The 26,829-nt window shown below is 46.5% G+C and overlaps 11 protein-coding genes across 11 annotated transcripts; 3 read left to right on the top strand and 8 right to left on the bottom strand.

Annotated features, from left to right (window-relative positions):
* Window positions 1-840: 840 nt before the first annotated feature.
* N7466_009818 (uncharacterized protein) lies at window positions 841-4,765 on the bottom strand (the record flags this gene model as incomplete). The annotated part of the gene is made up of 5 exons (XM_057169207.1): window positions 841-1,682; window positions 1,759-2,411; window positions 2,461-2,576; window positions 2,629-2,757; window positions 2,813-4,765. 5 exons carry the CDS (start codon window positions 4,763-4,765, stop codon window positions 841-843), a joined length of 3,693 nt encoding a protein of 1,230 aa, XP_057017913.1.
* A 401-nt stretch (window positions 4,766-5,166) lies between these two features.
* N7466_009817 (uncharacterized protein) lies at window positions 5,167-6,369 on the bottom strand (the record flags this gene model as incomplete). Its single annotated transcript, XM_057169206.1, has 1 exon — window positions 5,167-6,369. The coding sequence occupies one exon, from the start codon at window positions 6,367-6,369 to the stop codon at window positions 5,167-5,169; it is 1,203 nt and encodes a 400-aa protein (XP_057017912.1).
* Window positions 6,370-7,495: 1,126 nt separating this feature from the next.
* On the top strand, window positions 7,496-9,156 carry N7466_009816 (putative hydrolase, alpha/beta fold family; the record flags this gene model as incomplete). The annotated part of the gene is made up of 6 exons (XM_057169205.1): window positions 7,496-8,200; window positions 8,258-8,418; window positions 8,472-8,552; window positions 8,604-8,727; window positions 8,778-8,906; window positions 8,965-9,156. The coding sequence occupies 6 exons, from the start codon at window positions 7,496-7,498 to the stop codon at window positions 9,154-9,156; spliced, it is 1,392 nt and encodes a 463-aa protein (XP_057017911.1).
* A 325-nt stretch (window positions 9,157-9,481) lies between these two features.
* Window positions 9,482-10,134, bottom strand: loc1 (the record flags this gene model as incomplete). Its single annotated transcript, XM_057169204.1, has 2 exons — window positions 9,482-9,769; window positions 9,832-10,134. The coding sequence occupies 2 exons, from the start codon at window positions 10,132-10,134 to the stop codon at window positions 9,482-9,484; spliced, it is 591 nt and encodes a 196-aa protein (XP_057017910.1).
* Window positions 10,135-10,538: 404 nt separating this feature from the next.
* Window positions 10,539-11,304, top strand: N7466_009814 (NADH dehydrogenase [ubiquinone] 1 alpha subcomplex subunit 6; the record flags this gene model as incomplete). The annotated part of the gene is made up of 4 exons (XM_057169203.1): window positions 10,539-10,581; window positions 10,691-10,809; window positions 10,868-11,014; window positions 11,185-11,304. 4 exons carry the CDS (start codon window positions 10,539-10,541, stop codon window positions 11,302-11,304), a joined length of 429 nt encoding a protein of 142 aa, XP_057017909.1.
* A 271-nt stretch (window positions 11,305-11,575) lies between these two features.
* On the bottom strand, window positions 11,576-12,544 carry N7466_009813 (alpha/beta hydrolase; the record flags this gene model as incomplete). Its single annotated transcript, XM_057169202.1, has 1 exon — window positions 11,576-12,544. The coding sequence occupies one exon, from the start codon at window positions 12,542-12,544 to the stop codon at window positions 11,576-11,578; it is 969 nt and encodes a 322-aa protein (XP_057017908.1).
* A 590-nt stretch (window positions 12,545-13,134) lies between these two features.
* N7466_009812 (uncharacterized protein) lies at window positions 13,135-14,307 on the bottom strand (the record flags this gene model as incomplete). The annotated part of the gene is made up of 1 exon (XM_057169201.1): window positions 13,135-14,307. One exon carries the CDS (start codon window positions 14,305-14,307, stop codon window positions 13,135-13,137), a length of 1,173 nt encoding a protein of 390 aa, XP_057017907.1.
* A 793-nt stretch (window positions 14,308-15,100) lies between these two features.
* N7466_009811 (uncharacterized protein) lies at window positions 15,101-15,385 on the bottom strand (the record flags this gene model as incomplete). The annotated part of the gene is made up of 1 exon (XM_057169200.1): window positions 15,101-15,385. One exon carries the CDS (start codon window positions 15,383-15,385, stop codon window positions 15,101-15,103), a length of 285 nt encoding a protein of 94 aa, XP_057017906.1.
* A 462-nt stretch (window positions 15,386-15,847) lies between these two features.
* On the bottom strand, window positions 15,848-17,890 carry N7466_009810 (uncharacterized protein; the record flags this gene model as incomplete). Its single annotated transcript, XM_057169199.1, has 7 exons — window positions 15,848-15,862; window positions 15,922-16,355; window positions 16,428-17,006; window positions 17,059-17,351; window positions 17,423-17,442; window positions 17,496-17,628; window positions 17,700-17,890. 7 exons carry the CDS (start codon window positions 17,888-17,890, stop codon window positions 15,848-15,850), a joined length of 1,665 nt encoding a protein of 554 aa, XP_057017905.1.
* A 1,482-nt stretch (window positions 17,891-19,372) lies between these two features.
* Window positions 19,373-20,441, top strand: N7466_009809 (Protein kinase-like protein; the record flags this gene model as incomplete). The annotated part of the gene is made up of 2 exons (XM_057169198.1): window positions 19,373-19,794; window positions 19,865-20,441. 2 exons carry the CDS (start codon window positions 19,373-19,375, stop codon window positions 20,439-20,441), a joined length of 999 nt encoding a protein of 332 aa, XP_057017904.1.
* Window positions 20,442-22,150: 1,709 nt separating this feature from the next.
* On the bottom strand, window positions 22,151-23,173 carry N7466_009808 (4-hydroxybenzoate octaprenyltransferase; the record flags this gene model as incomplete). The annotated part of the gene is made up of 1 exon (XM_057169197.1): window positions 22,151-23,173. The coding sequence occupies one exon, from the start codon at window positions 23,171-23,173 to the stop codon at window positions 22,151-22,153; it is 1,023 nt and encodes a 340-aa protein (XP_057017903.1).
* Between the last annotated feature and the right edge of the window lie 3,656 nt (window positions 23,174-26,829).

Below are 26,829 nucleotides of genomic sequence, written 5' to 3'. Positions count from 1 at the left end.
TTTCCTTTTTCAAAAACTCCTTCTATTGTCATTTATGACAAGTCTCACGAGAGACTTTCCTTTCTGGCCTGATCTTTTTTTTTTCCGTCCCCGGCTGGGATTCATTTGTGGTGCCTTTAATCTTATCTTTTGGGGTTAAGCAGAACCTAAGGCCGGCATATTTGTGTTTCGAGTCCCGGATCTTAGCGTGACCTGCTGGCGTATTACATGGAGTCGACTATCGATGTCTTTTTCCCTTTTATTTGTTATCGTGTTTTTTTAATGTCTTTCTTTCACTGACGAGAGGAAGTCGCATCCGGCTTTTTGTTGTGATGCCTCGTGCTATTTGTTGGGTTTGATTATACCAGGGAGTTTGTACATTAGCATGCATACCAGGGGCTGTGGTTACCTTATAGGTAGCGTGTCGCAGTAGAGTTATCAAATAAGGGCCTGTTGGCAGTGATGAGCTGCAACCAAGCTCATTAATCTGATCTGATCTAATCCACACGCCTCCTTCCTACTCGGCGCCCAAAGCCTGTCCACTTCTACTCAAGGAACATTCAAAAATTTCGAATATCAATATTAGTATGCCGTCCTGGATTCTCCGAGGAGCTACCCAAGTTGTTATCGAGATGATGCAAGACAAGAACTCATGTGTGATGAATTCGGAATTCATCACGCTGGAACATGACCCAATGAGAGAAAAAAAAAACGCCTTCTCCATTATTCATGGAATGGTATCACATAAAGCAAATGCTTGTCCAATAAAATCGTAAGAATAAGAGAAACAAGAAGAATCGATCATCACATACAACGCAAATAGCGCCCAACATAAATAGACAAACAAAAAGGCCGAGCAAATCAAGTTGGTCGTTTCAAGCCAGGTGGAAGTCCCATGATAAGTCTTTGACCTTCCTCACGCACACCAAGGGCCTCATCACTTTTACCCTGTCGCTCAAGAGTATCAGCCAACATCTCATCAGTGACACTAGCCCAAAGACGATCATTGGCTCTTTTAGCCATGGCCCGGCCCGCCCGCGCACTCTTCTCAGCTTGTTCACCAACCACCCCACGGAAATACTTCCAGCTCATGAAAGTGAGAGTCATGCAGGTGATTTGGCTGTTGCTGATAGCTGTTGCGGACTGCAGCGCCTGCTGGAGGTACTGCTTGGTCTGAATTGTGGATTCGGTATGGACAGTAGCGCAGACTAGGAAGTAGGCTGCCTGGATGTACTTGTTGGGACTATTAGAGCAGAAAGACTCAAGGGTGGTCATCACAGTGGAAAGTCGTGAATGCGATGGATGTGCAGGGTCACGGATGAGGAGGACGGTGTTGAGCGCTGCAAGAATACAGGTATCGCGGCAAGGATCATTGCGTGTGGTCTTGCTGGCTGAGGGCGAGAGTGACAAGAGATCAGATTGGAAGATGCGGAGGGCGCTTGCGAGATCACCAGTAGACTGAGCAATGGTACCAGCGGCATATTCCATCAAGCACTCGATAGGCCTGGGGATATTAGGCCCCATCTCTTGGACAACCTGTCGTAAGTCATTGAGGGACGTGCTTGCCATTTCCCAGTCGGTTCGGGAGCAGGCTAAGAAAACACGCTGCAAGAGGGAATTGCAGTACAAAGACCGGCGCCATTCAACACGTCGCGCTGCAGTCACCATAGACTCTGAGATCTCTTGGGGAGTGGTGAATGACCCTGCAAGACAAAAAAATGTTAGATTATTGCACCAAAAGTCTAAACAGTATCTCAAAATCTAAATAGTTTATCGTACCTTGAATCATTCGAATCCCCTCATCGAGATACTTCTCTGCCTTGCGTCCGTCATAAGAATTCTTTGCACTTAAAGTGATTGAGCTGAGGAAGTAAGATAGAGCATAGAGATCATGCTGAGGAAGCCAATTAAAGCTGAGAAGAAGCGTCCCATTCTCAACCTGAAGAATGTCTCCTGTGTCAATAGAAGATGGCCCAGCAGATTTGCCATTTAGCGGAACAGAAAATGAGCCATCGGTACGCCAGTTGGAGTTGTTGAGTGTTTCATCCACCAAGGACTGCATGACCTTTAACTTTTGAGCAGACTGATTGACATCATATTCGAGAACGCTGCAGCAGATATCGACCATCTGGATCAGAGTGACAAGCTGAGGGATGTGACGGAGCTCATCATTCAACTGGTGACTCCGTGCTACTGCTACGGCACGCTGTGCCTGTTCGATGGAATCGGAGCTTCCTCCTTGTTGCAAATGTGCTAGAGCTTCAATAACAGCTGCCATCGCTGACACAGCCTTGTCCCCGTTACGAGAGGCCATGGTTGCAATCTTATTCAGGTGTTGAAGAGCCTGAACAGAGTCTTGATGGGACGGAGATGACAGGGATAAGGAAACTCGTAGAAACCTAAACGCATACTCCCAGGCCGCATGACGGTAGCTGCGAACGTTAGCAGAATTTTTTTTAAAAATGTCAAGAGTTGACTTACGCTTCGACATCTTGAATCATGCCATCGACAGCTTTGAGCGAAGCTTTGGGATTGGACTTGTGGAGCATGCGTGCTAACAGATGCTGCATACTATATTTCAAATCCAGCATGCGGTTCTGCGACCGTTAGTACAATGTAACAAACAATTAAGGGGGTCACAAAACTTACCCGCTCACATAAGTCAATTCCTTTGCTTAAAGCTGTCTCAGCCTCAATATCATTATCTGTCTCCTCAAATAACGTGCGCGCATAGCGAAGTCGCACAAGAGCTTCTTTGCGAGGTGGCAATCTCCAATTCTGGTCTTGAGGTCAGTTTATGAAGAAAAATCTGTCAACTTGAAGAAAAACTAACCTTTAAGACAGCTTCTAAGCATCCAAGCCCGGTAGAAACTAGCTTGTAATACTCTTCCACATCCGCGGGGTGAGATACCAAGGCAGTTTGGGTCCCATGTCGATGAGCAGCATTCAAATACTCATCAGCCAGAGACAGTAGCAAGACTTGATAATCAACTGGGGGCTTATTGGACTTGGTTATCTTATCAGTGACTTTCTGGGCAGGCTGCTTTTTTTGTTGTGGAGTATTTTGAGCTTGCTGAATTTGCACACTTGGCTTGGAAGCCGAGGACGGTGCTGGAAGCACGACTTGTGGGATCGCATGGATAGCTGGCGAGGGGGTAGGATTGGGAAAAGTTAGCTCAGATGGGGCCGCTGTCTTCGGTGTCGCTGGCAGCTTTGATGCAGGCGGTTGGACCTTATCAGCCCTAATCTTCTCGGCCTTGATCTTCTCCGCCTTGACCTTTTCAACCTTGATTTTGGGAGAAGGCTGATGTAGGGGCCTTTGATCAGCCTTAATGGGTTGCAGAATCTGGAAGCTAGACTCTCCTTGGATAGGTGGCGGGTTATCCCGAGGATTCGCTGGAGGGGCGCTCTGAGCTGGCGGATCTTTATGGGCCAACGGAGTACTCTGCTTGGTCAAAGGGACACTTTTAGATGATGGAGCACTTTGAGCCAATAAAGCACTTTGAGTTGAAGGTGTCTGAGCGAGCGATGGTGAAGAAGTAGCGGGTAATGGGATTGAAGGTGGATCATCGGCAGTGGAACTGGTTGACAGGGCGGCTGGATCAAGATATTGAGATACACTGTACCAAGATCGTGGGGCGGTAGGTAGAGGCGGCTCGACAAATAAATTGGCTGGATTGACAAACTGATGTTCAGGCTCGATCGGTGGCAGGGGTGGAGGTTGCTGCACATGAGACTGTTGTAGCGGTGGCTGTTGTGCCTGTAATTGCTGTACCGGCGGTTGTTGTACCTGTGATTGCTGTACCGGCGGTTGTTGTACTGGCGGCTGTTGTACTGGCGGCTGTTGTACTTGCGGCTGTTGTACTTGCGGCTGTTGTACTTGCGGCTGTTGTACTTGCGGCTGTTGTACCGGTGATCGTTGCACTGGTAGTTGCGATGTCTGGGATTGCGGTGCTGGTACTTGCTGCACACGAGGCTGCTGTGCCTGTGGCTGCTGTACGGGAGAACGTTGTACAGATGGGGCCTTGATAGGAGTCGGGCGTGATATGCTCTGCTGGCGTTGGGGTATTTGAGCGGGGGACTGTGCTGGCCTCGGGTGAGGAGATGGTAGTTGTTCAGGTTGCTGGAGGCTCGGAGACTGATGTGGTTGGATGTAAGGTTGCTGATGCTGCTGTCGTGGAGATGGCAGCGTTTGAGGTTGTTGAAGGATAGGGGATTGATGCGGTTGAATGTAAGAATGATGGTGGTGCTGCTGATGCTGTTGCTGCAGTTGCTGTCTCGGAGATTGTAATTGGCGAGGCTGTTGAAGGATCGGGGATTGATGCGGCTGAGTGTAAGACTGCTGCTGCGGTCGTGGATGAGGAGACTGATGTTGCGCGTGAGATATCATAGGTGATTGCGATTGACTGTGAGGAAGCAAGGGCGGTTGTGCCCGCGGACGAGGGGATTGTTGCTGCTGATGCTGAGGAATCCGCGACTGGACTTGGGATTGAGGCGGTAGTTGCTGTTGCTGTTGCTGGTGGATGAGGGGGGATTGTTGCAACTGCGGCTGTTGCATATGTTGATGCTGTTGTGGCTGATGTTGCTGAAGAAACTCCTGGTATGCCGAAGGATACGGCATCATCCCCGGAGGATAAGCCGGCGGCTTGCCATAGCCATTGTACGGCGATGGTGAAGGAGCCACAGCATTGTTGTATAGCACCTGCTGTTGAGGGACGTGGCCGGACTGGTATTGCGGATGAGGGATGTAAGGATATTGACCGGAATTGGGTGGTGGATAGCTCATCGCCCCGATTTACGCTGTCACTAAGTGAAGCTGTGTCCGAAGTCTCCAACGCGCGGGATGAAAGGTCATTGACGCTTTCCGCGTCGGGGCGGAGAAACTCGCGGCGGTCAGCTGATAAGCGTTGCGTTATCGTGTATCTTATCAAAACTTTACGTTGCTTCAAAATGGCTTGAGGGAAATATTTGAGTCGTTTCTTTCTGTACTAGTATGTCTGTGGTCTGGAATATGCTTTACACTTAAAAAAGGGGGAATCATATCCTGGGTCCCTAATACTCCGGATGGCGCCATGATGCGAACTCAAAAGAACAAAGAACAAAAAACGTAACCCCCAAAAACCAGGGCTTCAAAAAGATCCATGATGCTCCACGCACTAACGCCATGACAAAAAAAAAAGAAATACTTCATAACATGCGAATTGACGAATACAATGAGTCCATGGGATGCTCATCTGTGGCTGGCGATAGGACTTCTTCACTTATACTTGGCGTGTAAGTGAGAGGGGGATGTTCTCGCACCGTCCAGGGACAGAGCTCATTGCAATTCTCCACGCTTATGGATTGTTCGGCTGGATGGATTCTCTGAGCAGCCCAGGCAGAATCAGGCTCCGATGCAGTACCTCCCAGGGACCTTTGAGTATAGAAGTAATACGTCACATTGCCCGATGTTTCCGTTTGAAATGGATGTTTTCGAGAACACCTCAGGGTGGTATTGCAGCTGGCGCAAACCGAGATCCGTCGACAGGAGGTGCATAATGTGTCGAAGAGTCGGCATATGGTTGACTGATAGACACTGGAGAGCCAGAGATCGACAGATCGGTGAGCGCAGCCGAAGCGAGGGGTCATGTATTCCTCCTTGCCCACCTGGCCCGATTCGGTAGTGAGTTGGTACTCTGTGCGCATGACTAATTCATCCTCCTCATTGAGCTCAGGGAAAAGTGACACTTTAAGCTCCGTTGGACCATAATCCTCAGTGCATGTGTGCCAACAGTATCGGGTTGAGGCTGTACTTCCATATTCGGTTCCCAGAGCATCTAGCGTGGCATTTCGTATTCGCAAGTTATCCGCAAGGTCCAATTTGTCGCGGAATGTCAGTTTCTTGCATGGACATAGATCGACAATGCCTGCTAACTCTCCCAAGTTACATGTGCGATTATCGGGCTTGTGCCTTAGTTCCCTGGATGAGAAGGCGGATCGAGGGTGCAATTTCAAGCATTTGGAGCACAGTCTCCAACGAGAATCCTCCAGCAAGGTCATAAACTGCCATCGTGGAGTAACAAAGTTGTGGCCGTTACGGTAATGGTGAAAGAGGGGCGCAAAGTCACGAGTAAATCGTAATGATTTTGAAGATAGAATGTCGCCAGAGATGGCGAACATGCGCTTGCAGGTTAAGGCAAGGGCGGCTTCTGGAATCAGAGTCAAGTGGGAAATAATTTCCAGTAATAGCTCGGTTGGCAGTTCCATCAGATATGAGTGACCTCCTTCCGCCTTTTGCTGCCTCCGTGAACGAGTTGCCGGCCAGGTCGTCATTTTCATAAGAAGTTTGAACTTGTTGGTTGCTCGTACAAAGCGGTCTGGCATTCCAGAGGAAGACAAAATCAAAGCCATGAATGATGACTGTATCAAAGCTCAGAGCACTTGGACGAGGGCCTTTCGAGGGGGTTTTTAATATCTGTGATATCTGGTCGTATGAGATATTTGGTGACTTATTATAACGCTGAATGATGGATCGTCAGTGTAGTGCGCTGAACTACCATGGTGTAAAAACGACATGTATCGTGTGACGAGACAATAGGGCAGCGCCTTTCAAGAGGAAAAAGGAAAAAGGAAAATAAAATAAAAAACCAGTTGGATCTGTTGACCTTAAAAGAAGAACTTCGGAGTTGATAAAGTTGCACGAAAACGGACCATGGGATTGGACTATAGAAGCTTGCGGGCCCCATGTTATCAGCATTACATATGGTTAGTATAGGGCTGACAAGATCAAACCCGTCTGATGATCCCTGATGCAGCCTAACCCTCAGAACCGTCTTTTGTTTACTTTACTCCTTTTTCTCCTTTTTGTCTTTTTTTCTGTGTTATTTGTCCCTGAATTTACAAAGCCGGAATAAGTCTCACATATGTACAATCCTATTGTCCAAGGGTTTAAAAAGCCCACTATTTTTCGCCGCTCAAAGCTAGAGTGTCGCCGCAAGCGGAAAGAGGTTTGCCGCATTAAGCATCATCGCATCATCACTTCTGTATTTTTAGGCCAAGGAATGTTTTCCTATTTCCAGGAGATTATTCTCCGCATCCATGCGCATTCAATGATGACCTTGTCAAATGACGAAATACTCTTAGGCCGAATCCCATGACACCCCCACGCCTGAAGATGCCTGATCTATGCATATCGTGCATATCTATGCACCTTACCAGATTAGGCAAGCACGGCTGACTCATGATGCATATATCACATGACTCATGCATGCATTTTCAGCCGAGGTTCTTTCCTTATCAGGCGTCAGGCGTAATCAAATTGAGAGACTCCGATAGAAAAAAAAAATCAAGTTCTCAAGTGCTGAAAAGATCTATTTGCATCAGTTCCTTTTTTTTTTTTTTTTTTTTTTGCGACTCATTTATTCATCTGCAATTAAACTTGATACTCGCGCCGACAGTCCTTGTCTGAATTTTGATCAGCGCTTCTTTTGAATATCATTTTCTCTAACTAATCGTTCTCTTATCGGGTTATTCAGCCATGGGGCCCCTGTCATGGGTTCGCCCAAGCGGTCGGATCTCCTTTTATCACGCCAAGGACAATAACCTTCTGTTATCCAGGGTCGGGAAATCAGGCGCTAAAGAACAAACTTCCCTCGTGGATATCTGCCGCGATGCGACTCCTGACACCTGTCATCTCAATCCGTTGCTCTTCAACGGCCACCTGCAGACCGGCTGGACCGTGTTGAAACATGATAATGTTCCGGTTTACTATAAGCGGAAGATGTTCGAATCAGAAACTCCGATGTTCACGGGACAATATGCGATCGACTTTGTCGTAAAGCCCTATGACATGCCTGCCGAGGGTGAGCTGACTGACAAGGAGAGGAAGTATACACAGCCCTCTGGCCTGCCGCCTCGCACATCTTTCTATTCTCAGGCCGAAGTCGCCGATCTTCCATCGGATGACACCAAACCGATGCTGGTCGTTCTGCATGGCTTGAGTGGTGGTTCTCATGAAATTTACCTGCGAAGCGTCCTAAAGCCCCTTGTTGAGGATGGCTCGTGGGAAGCTTGTGTGGTCAACTCAAGAGGTTGTTCGCATACAAAAATTAGCACGGGTGTTCTCTACAATGCGAGAGCAACCTGGGATGTCCGTCAGTCTGTGAAGTGGCTTCGCAAGACATTCCCTAATCGCCCACTCTATGCTATCGGTTTCTCACTTGGGGCTAACATTCTCGCCAATGTACGTACCTACCTCAAAAATCATGATGCACGAAATATATATGCTAACATATCATAGTATCTCGGAGAGGAAGGCGATGATTGTGAAATCAAAGCAGCTGTGATCTGTGCCAGTCCATGGAACTTGGATATCAGCTCAGCTACCCTGCAGCAGACCTGGATCGGCCGGGAAGTATACAGCAAGACCATGGGGACTAGTATGAAAACGCTATTTGAACAGTCAGTCACCTCCTGAAACAAGTATGACCACAGTTGAACTGATGGAATAATAGACACGTTGACCAAATCTCTCACAACCCGCGTGTCGATATTGAGGCTGTGAGGAACACCACTTACTTGCATGAATTTGATCGGTAAGGATGCGCCTTACCTCTCTATGTTTCCTTTCTAATGTGACAGTTCAGAGCCTTGCAATGCCCGACTTGGGGTTATCCTACCGAAGGCGCATACTACCGTGACGCAGCATCGACGGATATGATGCTTAATATTCGTATCCCATTTATGTGTATCCAGGCAGAAGATGATCCTGTAAGCTACGAACTGTATCTTCTGTGCAAGTATGTACTAACAATAACCAGATTGCTTCACGCGAGGCATTGCCATTCCAAGAAATGACCCAGACCCCATATGGAGTCATGATGACCACCTCATGGGGTGGTCATCTAGGTTGGTTTGAACTTGGTGGATCTCGGTGGTTTGTTAAGCCAGTAAGTTGTCGAAACTCGAATTAATATGGCGACCAGATATACTGATTGCCTCGAACAGGTGAACAACTTCTTGAATAAGATGGCCAAAGAAATTGACCCCAATAGCCCCGGAGTAGTAGAGCACCCGGAGAGGCTACCTGGACGAATTGCAAACCACCCCGGCTTGGGTAAAGATGATGACCTGGCACCTAAGCCCGAATATAGCACTCTGCGCCGCAGGCTTGACATGAAGTTGGAGCTGCAAATTTAAGTGCATATCGAGTGATACACGCATCAGCAGACGTGATTGCGACGATTGATAGATTTCGGATATACATAGATTCTCTAATTTCACCATAGACTACACCTAACTTCATACATGCCCATCTATAGAGATCTTTCTTGAGAAAAAATCGGTTAATCCATGAAATTTTCATACATGAATTCACATGCATCAATCTTCGGAGGAACTCCTTTAATATGATCAACGCTAGCTAGTATTCACAATATTTTGGATCCGACAGATGTAAAGATAAAACCCCCGTACAAACGCCGAGCCCAGTCTAGGTACAATAATGGTATAGACAACATTTCCCTTAAGCAAAAGAAACACTTTTCCGGTTTGGCTTTGAGGACTTCGAGCCCTTTGATTTGGACGCTGAGGCATCGCTTGACTTATCGTCACCACCCTTGCCCTTCTTCTTGTCGTTGCGAATAGAGTCCTTGACTGCCTCCAACTTCTTGGACTTCTGTGCCTGTCGGGCCTCCATCTCCTTGTGTCTGGCCTCCCGAATCTCCTCCAACTTGCGTGCCTTCATCATCTTAGACTCGATTTGACCGTCCTTCTCGGCATTGACCATAGCAAGAATGGTCATCATACCCTCCTGTAGCAATCCGTTAGTCACAAAATCCCATGTAGTCCGGGAAAGTTAGGAGAGTGGCGTACCTGATCATCAACAAAGGTCTTTCCCTTCTTCTTGCCCTTGGGCTTTATGACACCAACCGGTGTGATGGTATTTAACTCGGGCAGGTTGAGCTCAGCCTCTGTGTAGACACGCTTCTTCTTCTTCTTCAAGTTTTCCTTCTCGGTGCGCGCCTTGGCCTTGACTTCCTTCGGCGGGGGACGCTTGACATTCTTAGACTTGCTCACGCGCGATGAGGAGGACATAGATGAGGGCTTAGAGCCCTTAGCACCACCCTTAGCACCACCGGAGGAGGCGCCCTTGGAAGAAGGCTTGGTAGGAGCCATTTTGAGGAGCGTGAGGAACGTTTAACGGTTAAGTTGACTTGAGATGGAAATGCGCCAAAGGCGATAGCGTATTGTGGGATGAAAATCAGAAATTCGGAGGAGAAACTAGAATCAGCACAGTCACGCCGAATTGAGATCCTATAAAGAATCAACGGCCAAAAGTGCAAGCGGTTAACAAAAAGCAGCAATCTTGGATTGAAACTCGCAGTTCAATCTTCAAATCTAAAAAAAGTTGTAGGAAAATTTTAGAAGGGGAAGGCGGTGAGACGCCCGGGCCACCACTCAACCTCGACTACGAAACCTCCGTCCCACCAGAGCTCACCAGCGACAGTTCAATTCTCTCTTTTTCGACGCCAGAGATTGTGCTCTCACTGGATTGAGGGGACACTCAGAGACTCGCCAACATGACCATCAACCCTACCTACCTTGCGCAACGGACGCGTTCCTGTATGTGCCCTCCCTTGGCGATCTCCCCGAGGAGTTCCGATCGCCCGCGAGCGGTCTCCTGCAATTGAAGCCCAGGAACGAGTGCAGTTTACTAACTAGCTTTTCTCAGCTCTGAACTTGAACGATGCGAAGTTCCGAGTCCTTAAGTCTTACCGGGAGTGGTTGCGCGCCGTCAGTTTACCCCAGATACCCAGACCCACGTCCCGACCAATCGTTGCGGGAGATATGGTCAGCACGATCTCATGTTGAACAATGCCAGCTAACATGATACCTCGACAAACTACAGTCCCCCGAAATCCAGACCATGTACTCTTTGAACATGCCCGTGTCCGTCATCCGTACCAAGATTCGCCAGGAATTTGAGAAGCACCGCTACGTCAGCCAGTTGAGCGTCATTGATGTTCTGCTCTACCAGAGCCACGCTGAGTTCCAGGTCAGTCAAGAAAACAAGAGGAAGGAGCTAGGGATTCAATTGCAGAGAAGTCATGCAACCGGGAATGAACGCATATGGCTTGTGTCTCGCACCTATGTTTGCATCTCCACTTATTGGATTCCCTAGCTCCAGAGTCATTCCGAGTAGTTTTAGTGCTAACATTGATGCAGGAAACCCTTAACTACTGGAAGCAGCTGTCTCACGTTATGAAGTACTTCCGCGCCGAAGAAGACCCTGGCGCCCGACTACCGCGCAACTTCGTTTCGGGCTTCTTGGAGGGCCGCAATTGAAAAGACTGTTTTACGTAACCCATACACTGCTTTTTTCCCTTTTTTTAAATGCCAATTCGTGTGGCAGTTCGTTGGACGCCATCAACGGAGACATGGCGTGTACATATTGTCTGAGTAGGTCGCCAAATTATTTCTCTTTACTTCAAAATGTTGGTCAAGGATGCAATTGAACGTAGATTTCGAGACGAATGAATAATATAGAACGAGATTTTTTATTAACAAAGGGCCTTTTTCAATCGCATCTAACTGGATTTCAACGAATCCGTCTCTTCTAACCTTGGTTGTCCATCAAACTACGCACCCATTCACTTCGCCCCAATCTCGCCCGCCGGCTAATCGGGGCGTCCGGGGCAAAGGTATCAAACCCATGCCAACACCCAGGCCACACATGCAACTCAGTCGACACACCCGCCTTCCACAACCTAGACGCATACTCAACACTCTCATCCCGAAACACATCCGCATCACCAACATCAATCCAAGTCGGCGGCAAGCCCCCGAGATCCTCCGCCCGCGACGGAACAGTATAAATAGTCGCCTGCTCCCGATCAACACCCAAAGCATAGTTACACGCATCAAGGCTATTCGATCTCGTCCACGGCGGCAGGTCCGCAAACTGCATCATCGAGTTGGTAGAGTTACTATCATCCAACCACGGGTACATCAACAGCTGGCCGCGGATCTGCGGCCCGGATCGATCACGCGCTAACAGAACGACGCCAGCAGCGAGATTGCCCCCAGCCGACCCGCCACATACAATGATCTGATCGCGATCGAATCCAAGCTCCTGGCTGTGTGCGCTCATCCAGTTCAGCGCTGCGAAGCTGTCTTCTACTTGGGCTGGCTGGGGATGTTCAGGCGCGAGACGATAGTCGGCTGAGACGAGCACGGCGCCGAACTCTTCTACCCAGTCGAGGGCGCTGTCGATGCCCAGGAAACGGCTTCCGGATATGTGGCCGCCGCCGTGTATGTAGAGGATTCCTGGGGTCTTTGGTTGTTTTGTCTGCTTTTGCTTTGGACGGAAGATTGACACTTTCAGTTGACCGGCTGGCCCGGTGAACTCTGTCTCCTTGTGGGAGATGGTTGTTTCTCGGCCTCGGAGTGTATATTCTAATGTGAAGTCGAGGGCTTTGCGGCGATTGGCAATTTGTTCGGGCGTGCTGATCTCATCGTCCTTGGGAAGTTGATTGTGGGCATTGGATAGGTCAGGATGGAGGGGCGGTCTTGTAATCAAGGACATGTTTATCTGGATATACGGTGTCGTTGGGTATGGATGTCTCGAAATTCAATGAGTCAAGTAGTAGTAGGTGCCAAGGATGTAGTTGTGAGAGCACTTCACATCTGGATGTCAACTGGTTTGATGAGAAACAAATTATCTGGGAACTCTGCAATACATGTCCTACTTATAAGTTAGACCAAATGAAATTGATCATCAATTGATCATCAATGCACGTAATCCAATGATTCTCAATCAATTGCTACATTAATTCAGGATATCATAACTAAACCCGCCGAGTTAGTCCGACAAGGCTCCGAATGCCGATTAGCGTAGTATAAATGTTCCCGATGAGGATCTCTCCGAACCGGAAGGATTTCAAGCCGATTAGGGACTCTTCTCAACTACTGCAATGCTAGCAGCTTTTGAAATTATTATATACAACATCTAAGGAAGTTAAAATTTTGTTTTTGAAATACTGAACATTTATCAAGGCTGGTCTCTAAATAATGTTCTTGACTCTTAATATAATATGTAAACCCTGGCATAATCTCCGAAACCTCTTAACAAATTCAACATTCGAAGTGAAATCAGTGCTATCATGCACCTTAAATCTACAGCTTCCTGCTCTCCCCCAGTCCCAAAAGAGCCTCACTAGGCCGACTATTCACCTGATTTGTGGCAGGCAGAGCTAACAAATGCTGCATAGTCTTTTTAAAGTTCTTCCCCAGATCCTCCCAGACAAATTCCGGGACAAGGGCCTTGATGAAAACGCGCATCGTTTGGACTGGAATATTCATCAAATAGCAAGCATCCTCAGAGGAGATATCCATATCCGTGCTCATAATCGCAGCCAGGCTGAGATCTTTTATCGATTCGAAATTCAACCCATCACCAGGTATCTCAATATCTGACATCTCGAACAACTCTGAGTTTTCTCCTGTCAAAACCGCTTGGATAAATTCCTCATTACGAGGCTCAACTTCATTGGCGGACTCTCCCTTCTGCCCGACTTGCCAAGGAGCGCGCAATCTCTCTGCATCACCCTGGACTTGCTTAATGAGTTGCCAATTTCTGCACATAGTAAGCATACCAATATTTTCTCCGAATTCCTGGTGTAGAAGGGCTTTGTAGACTTCGAAGTTTTGAACTTTCAAGGATTTAGCTTTGACACGCCAAAAGGAAGCGAGAGAATTGCGTTTGTCCACAATTTCTTGACAGAATTCCTTCATCTTTGACCATTCTTCCCTTTCGTGAGCCTCTAATACATTATTCTTGAGCTCGCCAAAGCAACCCGAGCGCAATATGTAAATGTTGGCAATAAACTGATCCTCTTTAGGAGTTCGCCAACCTCCCTTAGCAAGATACTCAAGGTAACTGATTATCCTTGGATAATCGCTACTCAGTCTCTTTAATCTCCTTGGTAAATGATCCAGTAGACGAGTAGTGATGGCTGCGATGTCCACATGCACATTCTCCACGTCAAATATTCGCATCAGCACAGTAATGATGGTGCGATAGTGACCGAGCTCAATGTTTCGGAGCTTGTGAGATCTGATCATCTCAGCTTTTCGGTCTCTTTTAAGTCTACCCACTTTGTCAGACTTGGAAACCACACATGCGCGGACGATAACCTTGTCAAGAAAGCGCGCCAGATTTATATAAAGTGGCTCAAGGGGCCAGCCTGTGTAAGGGCATAAAGCAACAGCTGTTTCATACCAACGCCATTCAAGATCGGTTGTGGGGATGACATATGACGAATCAACACTGAATAACTGCCAGACCATGCTAAGAGGACGGACACCTGACCCTATTGTTAGCAAATTGACAAAAAGACCTCTTATTAGTCTTGTTATAGTATCCTCGGCTTCCTCCCAAACAACTGGCACGCCATTTTCTACTATCGACACTTACTTTGTATATCAATTGAAGCAGAGATGGTGAAGTTGGCGCGTTTCACCGCTCCTGGGAAGCAAGGACTTACTAGCCTGTCACTCCTGCATGTCACATCATTATCTGTCGTTGCTTTTGGTAGTATCGAACAGATAAGGGAGTCTCCATCGCGCTTCACCACCAGTGGGCAACAAATAGTTGCGTTCCCAACTGTTGCTCGATCCAATGGTACGGGGATGATATAAAGCACCTGCTATCATGTTATTCAATGTCTCAAAGGGGTAGGTAGCGGTTATAGAATTACCTTATTCGCATGGTCGGCAACCAGCAAGGCAGGGTTAGCACCTCGATAGTAAGCTATCTGGTTATACACAAAGCCAGATATAAACACGCAGATCTCTTTATCTGTGAGAGATTCCTTATCCATCCGGACATAATCCAAGAGGTTTTCCACCCCAGAGTTGAAGGTGTAAATATCGCCACTATGGGTGATTCCTGGGAATGTTGTTTTTGAGCGGTAACAGCATGTGTTGTACGATGCATCTGCGAGACAAAAATCGAAGTAGACCGGGGTTGTTTCCGAGATAGCCAAGATGGCGATTTTTCCCGACACAATCGGGAGCTTGAACGATAAAGATGGGGCTTGAAGGATGAGATAGTCCGTGAGACCCTCTGCTGAATTTAGCTTCAAACCAGAAAGATTGGAAGGGGAGACATACCCAACTCCGACTTGAAGCCGGCCATTCGCTTCAAAAGAACTTCGCCCATTACACCCAGATCAACAGGATTAAAAAAGTAGCTGTCAAGGTAGGATGCGATATCGATTTCATCAATCCCATCATCTGTGCGGCAAAGGAGAAGGTGCTCGGGGCCGAATGGATGTGCGGAACCGACTGGTAGCTTTTCTAGTTCATCTCGAATTTGAGCCTTCGATGAGGCTAGGTCAAAGAAGATTCTCTTTACTCGCTCCATGATGATCAAATTGGTTGGCAAGATGCGACGTGTTTGGGCTGAGTGATAAAGAGATATGAAAAAGAGATGAATATTTTAGTTGGGGATAACCATTTGTACTTGCTCTGCAGTAGTCTCTTACAGCCTGCGGCGTCCGAAATAGGAAGTAACAATTAATTATCTATATTTGGCTTAGTAAATCAAAGCAGTAAAAACACAAAATATCCTTCATCGCCGTCTTTTGAACTTAGCTTAAATTCGAATATAATCCACCACGGGACTACGTACATGTATGCTACTCCGATCATATTTAGGGTAAAAACCTCGGCGACATGTTAAACTACTTATAATCGTGTAAGTCGCATCTTTCATATCTCTTTGGCTGTTATTTAATTTGACAGGGGAATTTTCTCAAAAAAAAATTCTTTTACGAAGCCCTCATATCATTCCAACGTTACCTTTAATGTTGACAAGTGGTGAGTGTTACCATTCGAATTCCTAGATATATCTTGTTAGTCAATTCCCTTGCTATTCGGTACTCTCGCTATGTATCTTACCTCACTATAGAATGTGACTGCTAATCGTTCATTACGCAGGTCATTATTAACAGCGTTTCGTGTTGTACTAATAAGCTCTTTAGGACCACAGGCACCAACGATAACACGGTCATCTGGGCTACCATGTGAAGTAGCAGCCTCATTGATAACACTAGCAATGTCCGGACGTCCAGGTCGAATGTAGTTTGTCGAGGAATATAAATTTATTCCAGAATCGCTTAAATGACCCTTCTCAAGGTCATTTGTTGCAATTATCGGACAGGGGACAGTTTGGGTTATGTCGTCCTTGACTGAGACTTTTTCTAAGATGGAACCTGCCACTGTGGGCGATGATAAACCAGATAGGTCAAAGGGTCCGGTGATGTGGATGATCAAATTCACATCCGGGCAGGAGTGAAGACGTTTCAGCTCTTGAGAAAACCACTCGAGACTCTCTGGAAGATTGAAAAGTGGTGAGTTTCTGCAATGGACAGTGAAATTTAAATATGATTGTAAATAAGACTTACCATGATGCCTTACTACCCAAATAAAATCAATCGACTTGACCTTTTTGGTAGATGTCTCGATAAGGTCCAATGCAATAGCAAATGTGAAACTGGCACCACTGCCCCCGGCAATTAGAATGACTTTATCGAAGATCTTAAAGTCAGGCGCTTCTCCATATGGACCGTCTACAGAACAGCGTAGGGACTTCCCTGGTGCATGTTGAGCAGCTTTGTATAAGTCACGTGTAAATCCATCATACACTCGGATTACAAACTCAGACGGCGTTGATGAGAGCAGAGTGAACGGGTGGCTCTCAACCCAACGAATCGCAGGAACCCACAAGAATGCATGGGATCCTGGAGAAGCTCGCATACGGCGGTTCAATCTTACCCGAACAGCCTCATTTGGTAACGCTGTGATAGTTGCGGAATTTCCAAAGCTGTTCCAGACTATCTTTGCGCCGCGGATAATACGATCCATCACCCAGAGACAGGCAGTGAATATCACGATAATCACAGTCGAGCTTGAGAAGTCCGGGCGATGCATTCCAACGGTGATTATAATCAAGGCAAACATTATGATATGCAACATGTAGAACACTACTCACTGTAAGCAACGTATGCTATAAGAATGGTCGTTCGAATGACTCACGCTCATAATATCTCCGTGTGAAGTAGGTGATAGTTGAAAAGGCAATGATAACCATGGCTGTACCTGCAATGGCACCAGCATAATCTTTTCGTTCGCTCATTGTGGCCAATTTTCCAGTCTCTCCCCATGCAGATAGGTATACTATACCATGCAAGACGCTTGTGAAGATACAAGTATAACCAGCGACTTTGTGGAGTGGGCGAAGCTTCTCATAGGAATTTCCTGTTAAGGGAGCAAGAGGAGTGTTTTTCAGTGCCAGAAAGACTAAGAGCACCAAGTTCGCGACAGAAATCCTATTATTGAAATTATCAAGGTTAGTTTTGAATATCCGAGGAACGGCATGTATGTATTCAACGGCACGAACCAGCCGAATCGTTTCGCAACCTAAAGATTGGTTAACAAGAGCAGATATCCTGGAAAAAGCTCCAAGCTCTTACATATGTGATTTGAGTAAGGTCAACATTTGTCAGGGCGAGGATCAAGTTGATAGCCCAATATACAATATACAGAAGCAAACGTTCTATTCTTGTCCCGAAAATTGAGCTCGTAGACAGAAAGTGTCCGATTCGTCTATTATTTCCCAACATTGAAAGTGTTAGTATTCAGCTTACCAAATCAAGGGAATCAAGGAATGCACATACCTGTAAGTCCGAATCAACACAGGATATATTTTCTTTGGACCGTATCGAGCCTGGATAAAACCTGCCCAATAGTGCACAGCAAAGAGAAACATTATTGCACCGATAGCAATTGCGAAATATTTGTTGCTCCATTCATTGTTCGACTGCCTTAATACTTTCGCAGCAGCCTTGGCTGCTTTAGACTCGGCCATCGTTTGATGTTTGGTTAGAATATGCGCCCTTCACAGCTTGCGAGAGATTTCTGCAAGATTGACACGACCTGATCTGCAAGAAATATTTCCAGATATTAGGGAGGGGCTGTGATGACAGAGGTGCCATATTTAACTTCAAATGTTCCGATGAAACTTCGTCACGAAAATCCAGGTCAAAACATCACCCTGAGCCGAGACATACCCCACTGCTGTTCTCGGTGTACTTCCATTCCTGTCGTAATTGAGGATCCCTGGTGAAGTCTGAAGATCCATTTTTTCCAGTCAAGATGGGAAATTCTAGCGGGTATCATCTTGGCAGTCGCTATCTTCCCGTGTTGATAGGCTCAGAATGGAAATCACACGTTGGCCACTGGACCGGCATCAAGGCTGGCCAGCATTCTACTAGAATACATTCACTCTTGAATGATTGAGTCCTGTATTGAATTCTAGCAGAACAAGATAAAGTGTTACAGGTATTATCTATCCATGCTTGTTCGTCGCGTGGTGTAGAGACTGTTTGGGAAGAGCCGGAGAGAAAAAGTTATCTAATCAATCAGATAAACCTTATCCTGGATCTGATTAAAAATTTCGCCCATTAGTCAGCCTCATAGACTTCCCTGAACCCTGGAAACTTTATTAGAGGCTCACCGAAGCTTATTGTGGGACAAAGATGAATAATCGGTGTCAATCAGATTTAGGCATCACCTATCTTCATGATCAAAGATGTCTTATCACGCACGTTGACGCTCGCATGCAAACGATAGGGCGACGAGGAAGTACATCACGCGATCTAGATTGAGGCTTTCTTCTTCATCATGATTTATGGGGGCGTTGCTGTGCGTATCTCAATTGTAGCTTTTTTTTTTTTACGCTCATCAACGTCTGTGGATTGTACCATGGTACTGCCGAGATCGACGCATAACACTTGGACTTACTAGTAAAGCAAATTGGCTTAAGCAGCGAATCAGATGAACCATAGAATAATAGAGCGTTTTCACTACGAGAGATTTCCAATGCATGGGTGTTCCAACGTTCTATTGATTAGACACTAGCAATTTTCGATAGTAATACTTGAACATGCCCACACTCTATAGATCAGACAAGCTTGGAAGCCTTGGCACTTTCTGGAAAATCCATGTCGCTACTACTATGAGATGGGGTTTGAACCGTTTGAGTGGCTGGTGTTTGGCGCTGAATGAAAATCAAATCTTGGTAGCCCACGTGCATAGGCCTGATCAGGCAAATATGCAGGTGTGCCTGAACGATCCTCTGGCCTGCCCCTGGATCTTCCTGTTCTTTCTCCTTCCTTTCCCCATCCAAAACTGACGTTTCTTGTATGCAGTTCACGAGTCACACTATCGTCCTCATAACATAGCGAATGTTCGGACATTGATGATCTCGGGAGATTTTCAATTTTGCGTTCCCTATCTGACCAAGCCTTGAACACTCTATTTGGATACCGACCTTATAACCCCAACCAACATGCATCCTCTATCGCAGTTTTTGCTGGGGGAATTCTTCGAAGAACATAGCCCAATCACCAGGAACATCTGCGACGAAATTGCTACTACTATCTCTGGTGGCAGAAGTATCAGCCCTGCACCCTTGCAAGGTGGACAGAGCTACACAGTGAAAGTTGGAGATGGCATGGATTTATCTGTTATCCAGTTCCGTGGTCCTGACAACATTTTGGATCTCGAGCTTCTAGAAAGTGCGCAGAAGACCTACGGGCAATTCGTGCCTATCTGCGAATATCTTGCCGAACAATATCCTGAGAAGGTAGACCCCTTGAAGATCTACAAGATGAACTACATTCCTGGAGATGTGCTTCTTCAAGTGAACGCCTTTCTCCACCAGCCTGAGAATTTTGCTCTTCTCAAAATGACCGTACAGGACTTTGCTAGGTAGGCAGGCTTGCGGTATTCCATCTCGAGGTTTACGAATCTAAATACTAATGAGACCTTTCTTGTTTAGATTTTGTTCGTATGCGTGGAATAATCGGCCATCTATGCCCCAGGTCAACAAAGCCTCGATCCAGAACAAATACCTTTGCACCCTGGACCGCATGATAAAAGTTCTTCCCAGCCACTTCGAGCCTGTCATAAGTGAGCTAAAAACCCGAATCCCCTCTCTTTTTGCAGATGATTATCCTATGGTAATCAACCACTGGGACCTCCTTGAAAACAACATTCACGTGGACACTAAAACAGGAAACCTTACTGGCATTTCTGATTGGAAAGACGCAGAACCAGGTCCATTTGCCATGCAGCTCTGGGGACTAGAGAATATTCTAGGCATCCGGAAAATGACTGGGATGGCCTTTCATCCACAGCATATTCAACTCCGCCAACTATTCTGGAAGACACTTTATCAGGAGATAGGGGATGTTTCTGAAGAGACCAAGCTAGCAATTCAGACAGCGAGGATGGCTGGTATTTTCATTTCCAATGAGTTCACGAAAGCTTCCGAGGAACAAAAAAAGATGTATGTGGCTATTCTCGAATCTATGACATTGGACTTGTGTGATATTGGGCTCGGAACAGGAAATTAGATTCCATAGCTAGCGAAAATCTTAAGACTTCTTTCCATCACTTTTCATTTCGATCATTTCACAGTTCCTTTATCTGAGTATAATTGCTCTTTTTCCAAGGTCAATGTTCACTGCCAAGTGATCCTTGCAAGTAAGCATTTGCCCCACACCCACCTACAGGGAATGCCGATGTAAAGTTCAAGGGAGTTTCAATGTTTGTCGGCTGGGTCCATGGTAACCTGCGTACGTATCTGATAGGAAGATGAATGAAATTGCTATTTTGAACAGAAGCTTTGATTGAGCTATGGAGCCTGGCTCGATGTGGAATTAGCATATTACAGCAAATAAATCTCCGAAGCATGGACCATACTAGATACCCGCAAATTGATCACCGACCAGGGTTTTGACGATCCGTGGCCCGCACTGACGATCACAAAAATACGCGGCAATTCAAAGATTAGCAAGTTCGGTTTGCCGTTCGGCTTTCACCGTATCCACTCCTTGAAATCCTGTCCTGAACACGCGTAAAGAAAGACTGTCGTTTGACCAATCCATGCACTCGGTACTTAGACACATAAAAGCCACAATTCTTTTTGCCCCACTGATTTCTTGGATATAGAGAAGCATCACAAATCAAGCTTGGTAATAGTAGCCGCACTACCTGCCCATTCTATTCGCCCACTGCAATTTTAGGCCTCACCGAGGGTAGTAAGTGGTTAGTAAGGGTCATCGGAGAGAAGTGCCAGAGTGGATTGAATTTGGACATGCCACCGATCTCAATGGATCCCGGCTCTCGATTGACTCGATTGAAACCCCTTGTCTTGAAGAATTACGTTCTTGACCATGTATGGTGCGTTTTCCTACTTCATAGAGCCCTTAATGCTCAGCTAAGAAAAAAAAACCCGCGCACTCATATCATTTGATTAGCCCATTTGGAACAATACATTGAATCTGATATCTCATGCTTATCAATCAACCAAATTTCCTCAGAGGGGTCCATAAAATATGCTTTATGTTGATGGATTGATTTATGTACAGTTGAGTGCTAAATCTGGGTTGAAAAATTGAGAGAGTAGCGGATTGAGAAGCAAAATAAGCTATTTCGGCCTTTCATTCCTCAAAGTTTCAAACATTGAATGTTCTTTCCCACAATAAAATAAAAGAGCCCTAAATTCAACTACTGCGTTATGGTTTTTTGGTCTATATCCATGGGGATAGTTTGGATTTCTCAACCTTCCTCTCGCACACGAAATATTGATTTGCAAGACGGGTATATAACATTGAAGGAATGGATAGGAAATACGAGCAGGAACTTCCAAGTTCTCTTTTGAATGGAACATTTGAATCAATGAGATAGGTACTCTACTACTCACTAAATACTCAGTACGTGCCCGTGGGAGGTACATGTAGTTCAAAGTAAATCCAGATGTCGCGCACGCGATCAGATGCTCAATACTTTTCAAATCCTAACTGGAAGATATAACCGATAATGCAAGGTCATATAATATTTTTTGCCTTGAAATGCAACGGCGTAGTATGTACATCAAAAATTCCGTGCGTATATACATGTCATAGATATATCGTTTGTATCATGGATGGAAGAGCGTCCACAAGGCGTGCATGCAAGTGACTCAGAGCCAGAATATAAGATGAAGGTTCGTGCAGTTTGCAATTTTGATAGCAACGCCATCGGCCACCGTGCACCATCCATATCCCATGCCACCGAGTACTTACAGACTTGTCAGCTGCTTCTGCTGCAAGTAGTACTCGCCCAACAAACCACCGCTGATAGCCACACCGACAGACCAGAAGCCCTGGCTAAACCACCACCAGCAGCTCTGCGAGCTCTTGAGATCGACCTTGAAAAGCATCAAGGAAAGCGAGCCAACAGCACCACCCACACTGACAACATAGTAGAACGCTCCCAACTCGCTCGCCCGTCCACACATGACAAGCAGGGTAGCCATGGCAGCCAGAAGGGGCCAGAGCAAACGCTTAGTCTCGCCATTAAGCAGCACAGCCAGACTCTTAATGCCAGCCTTCTTATCAGCCTGCAGATCCTGCTGGGCATAGAGAGTATCGTAGATAATGGCCCAAATCAGCGACGCCGAGACCAGGTACACAGTTGCCCAGTCGATCTGCGGCGCACTGATATCGTGGACGTAGGGGTAAAGACCCAGTCCAAGCCCACCCATCACAGTACCCCAAGCCAGCCAGATGCCCAGCACCAGCTGCGGGACGTGGGTGTGTCTCTTTGCCAGCGGGTAATAGGCGGCAACGACGATATTGGGGAGGGCATACGCCAAGGTCTCCATGAAGCCGCCGGGGAATCCAGCCAGCAGGACACCGGCAAGGAGTGTTTGGGATACGGTGAAGATGAAGGCGGCGCGCTTGGACACGGCTCCGCGGGGGATAGGGCGGTTTCGGGTGCGTTCGACTTGGGCGTCGAGATCGGCGTCGAGGAGATCATTCCAGATGTGGATGGCGTTGGAGAAGAAGAAGCTGCCGACTAGCAGCAGGCCGTTGGCCTGCTGGACGGCGAGTGGGGGAGCCTGAGTTCTGATGGCGGCGTGCAACAGGCCGAACAGATGGGGGAAGTAGATCAAGAAGATGCCGGCTGGGGGGAAGAGGCGAGCAAGTTGGATATAAGGGTACCAGGATTCAGGGATGACGGCAATGGGAGGTTTGGCGTTTCCTCCATATTGGTATGCCAATGCGGCAGCGGCGCCCTTCTTGGGCGAGGGGGTATCCATTTTGTATTTCGTAAGGGTATGGGCGTATATCGGTTGGTTTGGAGGGAATATGATCGGGGTTGTGAAGCTGAGGCCCCGGAGATTGATGTATTGTCTCTCGTACGTCAGAGGAGCAGAGGAGAATGACTGGGCTCGCTCTGCACGTTCAATGTTTGATTTACCTCGTGTGCAAGCGGCCAGGGGGCTGTAGATATTTAACTCATATTTGGTACCAAGGAACTGTGTGGCGCATGTACTAGTCCATTGTATCGTGTGGACTGCATAAGCGATTGTAGTCCGTACTGTCGTTCATATGGCCTAGCGTGTTACGTTGAGGTGGATAAACTGAGACCCGCCGCACGGCCAGGTACTCCGTATAGCACGCCAAATCGACAGTTTTGAGGAACGTGCATGATCTACTCCACTCCGTACTCCAGACTAGACTTTGGAATCACACGAGACAGGAACTGGATTTCAGGACAAAATCTTCTATTTCAATTTGAAATCGATATAAAGTACTAGTAGGGGTTGAAGAAGAGGTTAAAATGGACTATGCAGGAAAAAAGTACTGTGCAGAAGCAGGGTTTCTGCAGGCACTCTAAAGAACCACTGAAAAGCACTAGGCCCATTTGGGCTCATTTGGTCTCAGGCCAATATTGAATTATAAGGTTCTCGTAGAGTTTCTCGGGATCTGTTCGGATTGTGGGAAATTAAGGGGAAACAGCATTTAGAAACTGAAAGGAGAGTTTTTGCTAAAAAAAAGAAAAATTGAGTCTGGCAATTCTCGTCATGCTGGCCACGGGTTTCTTGATTTTATGGTTTGTTTTGGTTTTGCCGTTCATGAAAATTTCCAATGTGGCAATTCTTCTCCGGTGACTTCCGGGAACCTTATGAGTATTAAGAAGCTTACTCGGTACCTTTCTTATCTATACCGCTTCTTCATATCCCCTAGTCCTCGACTCATTAACGCCACGCTCCATATTCCCGAATCGAAAACAAACCCCCGAAGAATTTAGGTTGGGCACGTTCCCTCTAATTTCCCACCCGCGACCCCTTCCCTATCCAAGACAAAGACATGTTCCCAATGTCAGGGGCCGGCGGGACAGTATTTACAAATGCGAATCATTCACATAACCCAACTTAGCCTGACGACTAGGTTAGTTAGTACTTGGCTATCAGTAAACGCGGGAATTATTGTGGATTGTTCCAAGGTTGTCCACAACAACGCAGCAAATCCCATGCATGGTCCAGGGCTTCAAGGATCTAGGGAGTAAATTTTTTTCCCCACATGCAACACGTTTACATGAGTTCTATGCAGTCGTACCTATTGGGATGCATTGGCGCTGATAGCGGATTTCGCGGGTGCGGATGTTATCCACGACCTTGGCCCCAGATGGCAAGATTTTCATAAAGACGTGTACTAGCCACCGCTTTTGTTGAGATACGGGACCAGGCTCGGTAGAGTGTGGATCCATCTCTTGAGCGCTGACCGTCCGTGGCGGATACCCGGCGGAAGTTTACAAGCTGGGTCCGATTTGCTTCGAAACATTTGAAAGTGGTACCTACGCGCATCACTCAGGGGGAACCCTGTTTACCTGATGCCAGTACAGCCTGCTGCATAGAATGTATGGATGAAGATTTTGTTGAATGAATATTTGTTGTGCAGTGATCAAGTAAAGTAAAGTATCGTGACTTCGAATATGATAATCAGTGCAAGTCAATTCATAAATGGGCAAGCGTAGAAGCTTTGGGCCAGGAAGAGAAGTCAGAGCTTTGAAGTGGGATTATGTGTGTTGCCGTCTGATTAGCTGAGGATATGTAGAGCGATGTGCTTTGATTGGCTGGAAGAGGACTATGGACCTCGGGAGGAACCGAGGAATACAGGACAGTACATAAACAGTCAAAACTGCCAGAAGTTCCCACCAATCAGGGAGCCCGATTTCCAAGATTCTCTTACACGTGGGTATCCGTACCCACGAAATATTCAGCATCCTGCCAAGTATGTAGGACTTCGAGAAAGTAAAAAAGTAAAAAAAAAAAAAAAAATATGAGTTCACTTTAGCCTCGAATTGCTGCTGAATTATTGCAAAGCTGGGGAAATTGAAAACCATCCATGCCCAAGTAATTGGTGAACGTCCGAATAAATTCCTAAGAGAAAATCAAGCGAGTGTACTCCGTGTGGACTCTGTGGAGTATGGATACGGCTATCGAGCGCACGGGCGAGAGAAAATCGAAAATTTTTCACTACTCCGTACTCCGTATCGTGTACTCCGCACATTCTCCGTAGGAAAGATTCCAATGTTCGATTTATTTCTAGTTTCATCCAACACCCAGGTGCACATGCACAAGCTTTTCCCCCAAGACGATATGTTATCCATGCCTCAAACTATCTGCCATCTCTGGCATATTCAAGATCCAATGCGCCCAAGATCTTACATGTGAATGCTCTCATGATAATTCAATTAGGCCGCGCGGTTTTACCATTGAAACTTGGAGGTGGATCAGTTGGTCCAAATTGGGCCTAGTGTCTCATAAATTTGCATATCTGTTTTCTGCTCCGTCTCTTTTCAAATGTTCAGTCGCTGTCGTATTGTAAAAAATATTGTATGTCTTACAAGGTCATGGACTCTTTTTCTTCTTTCCATGTATGTAGCTACCGTCGCAAAACATCGTCTACAATTGCGGCTTGTGGTCCGTAATGATTTGGCTGCCGGGAACAGCTCCGTTCCATTCCAAGGTTTATTGTAACCTTCTTCATGACCTTCGGGAGACGGCCCGTCGCTATGCCACCTGCGAAAACCCATGGACCAGTTAACGCCGTGCCCGCGTTTTATACGCCCTGTTATCTTCATGAATATGCCATCATTCGAAAGGTGGCTTCGAATGTTCGCCAAGCCTACGTGAGACATCAACATTTGAAGTAGTAAATACATCTAATCTACTATAGCCCTGGAGATAATTTTCACTACTTGATTTTCCCGATGATCGGCTAAAGACGCCTACTAGTACGTTCTACGGGTAGTAACATGGTGGATCTATAATTATGGTTGTTGTTATGAAACTTTCCCCGCAGCACTTATACCCGGATTAGGCTATATAGACCTTCGACTTTAATAAGTATACATTGGGGGATTCTTAGGCGTGGACCCTGCATCCGGGTGAAGAACCTTGAACATGCAGGCTTAAAGGCTAATTGTTGAAGAAAACCTAATTTTGCTTTGTGTAACGGGCCAGGTCCCGTCAATACTCACGTGTATTTGAGAGCCATTTCATCATTCTCTTGCAAGTGGCTTTGCTTCGGCACTTCTTACTTTGTCGCGTTCCATGCAGTGCATTCAAATGTTACACCTTCAACATTGGAAAGCAAGATGACCTGAAATGAGTTAGCCTCCAAGGTTGCAGACTCTCCACGTTCCAACTTCCGCGTCGTTTTGAGATTTTGTCCAGACATTCCGTGGCTGTTTCAGTACTGATGCTCAGCACCATGGGGTAATGATTCTTGATCCCTGTCAATTTTGGTGACGGGTCAGGGTATATATTAGACTGAAAATTTCAAAATGATTCACGGATTCTGGATTTCTCTACCATCAATCGAAGCCAGGTGACGAACACGAATACTTCCTTCAATATGCAGCGAGCACCAGGATTGGCGTTGTTTCTTTTTTTGAATATCGCCA

The sequence above is a fragment of the Penicillium verhagenii genome, assembly GCF_028828195.1.
Source record: "Penicillium verhagenii strain IBT 33310 chromosome Unknown utg000009l_segment0_segment0, whole genome shotgun sequence".
In the NCBI taxonomy this organism is placed as follows: Eukaryota; Fungi; Ascomycota; class Eurotiomycetes; order Eurotiales; family Aspergillaceae; genus Penicillium; species Penicillium verhagenii.
Note: the sequence above shows the minus strand (reverse complement) of the source record. Positions and strands in the feature narration are given on the sequence as shown.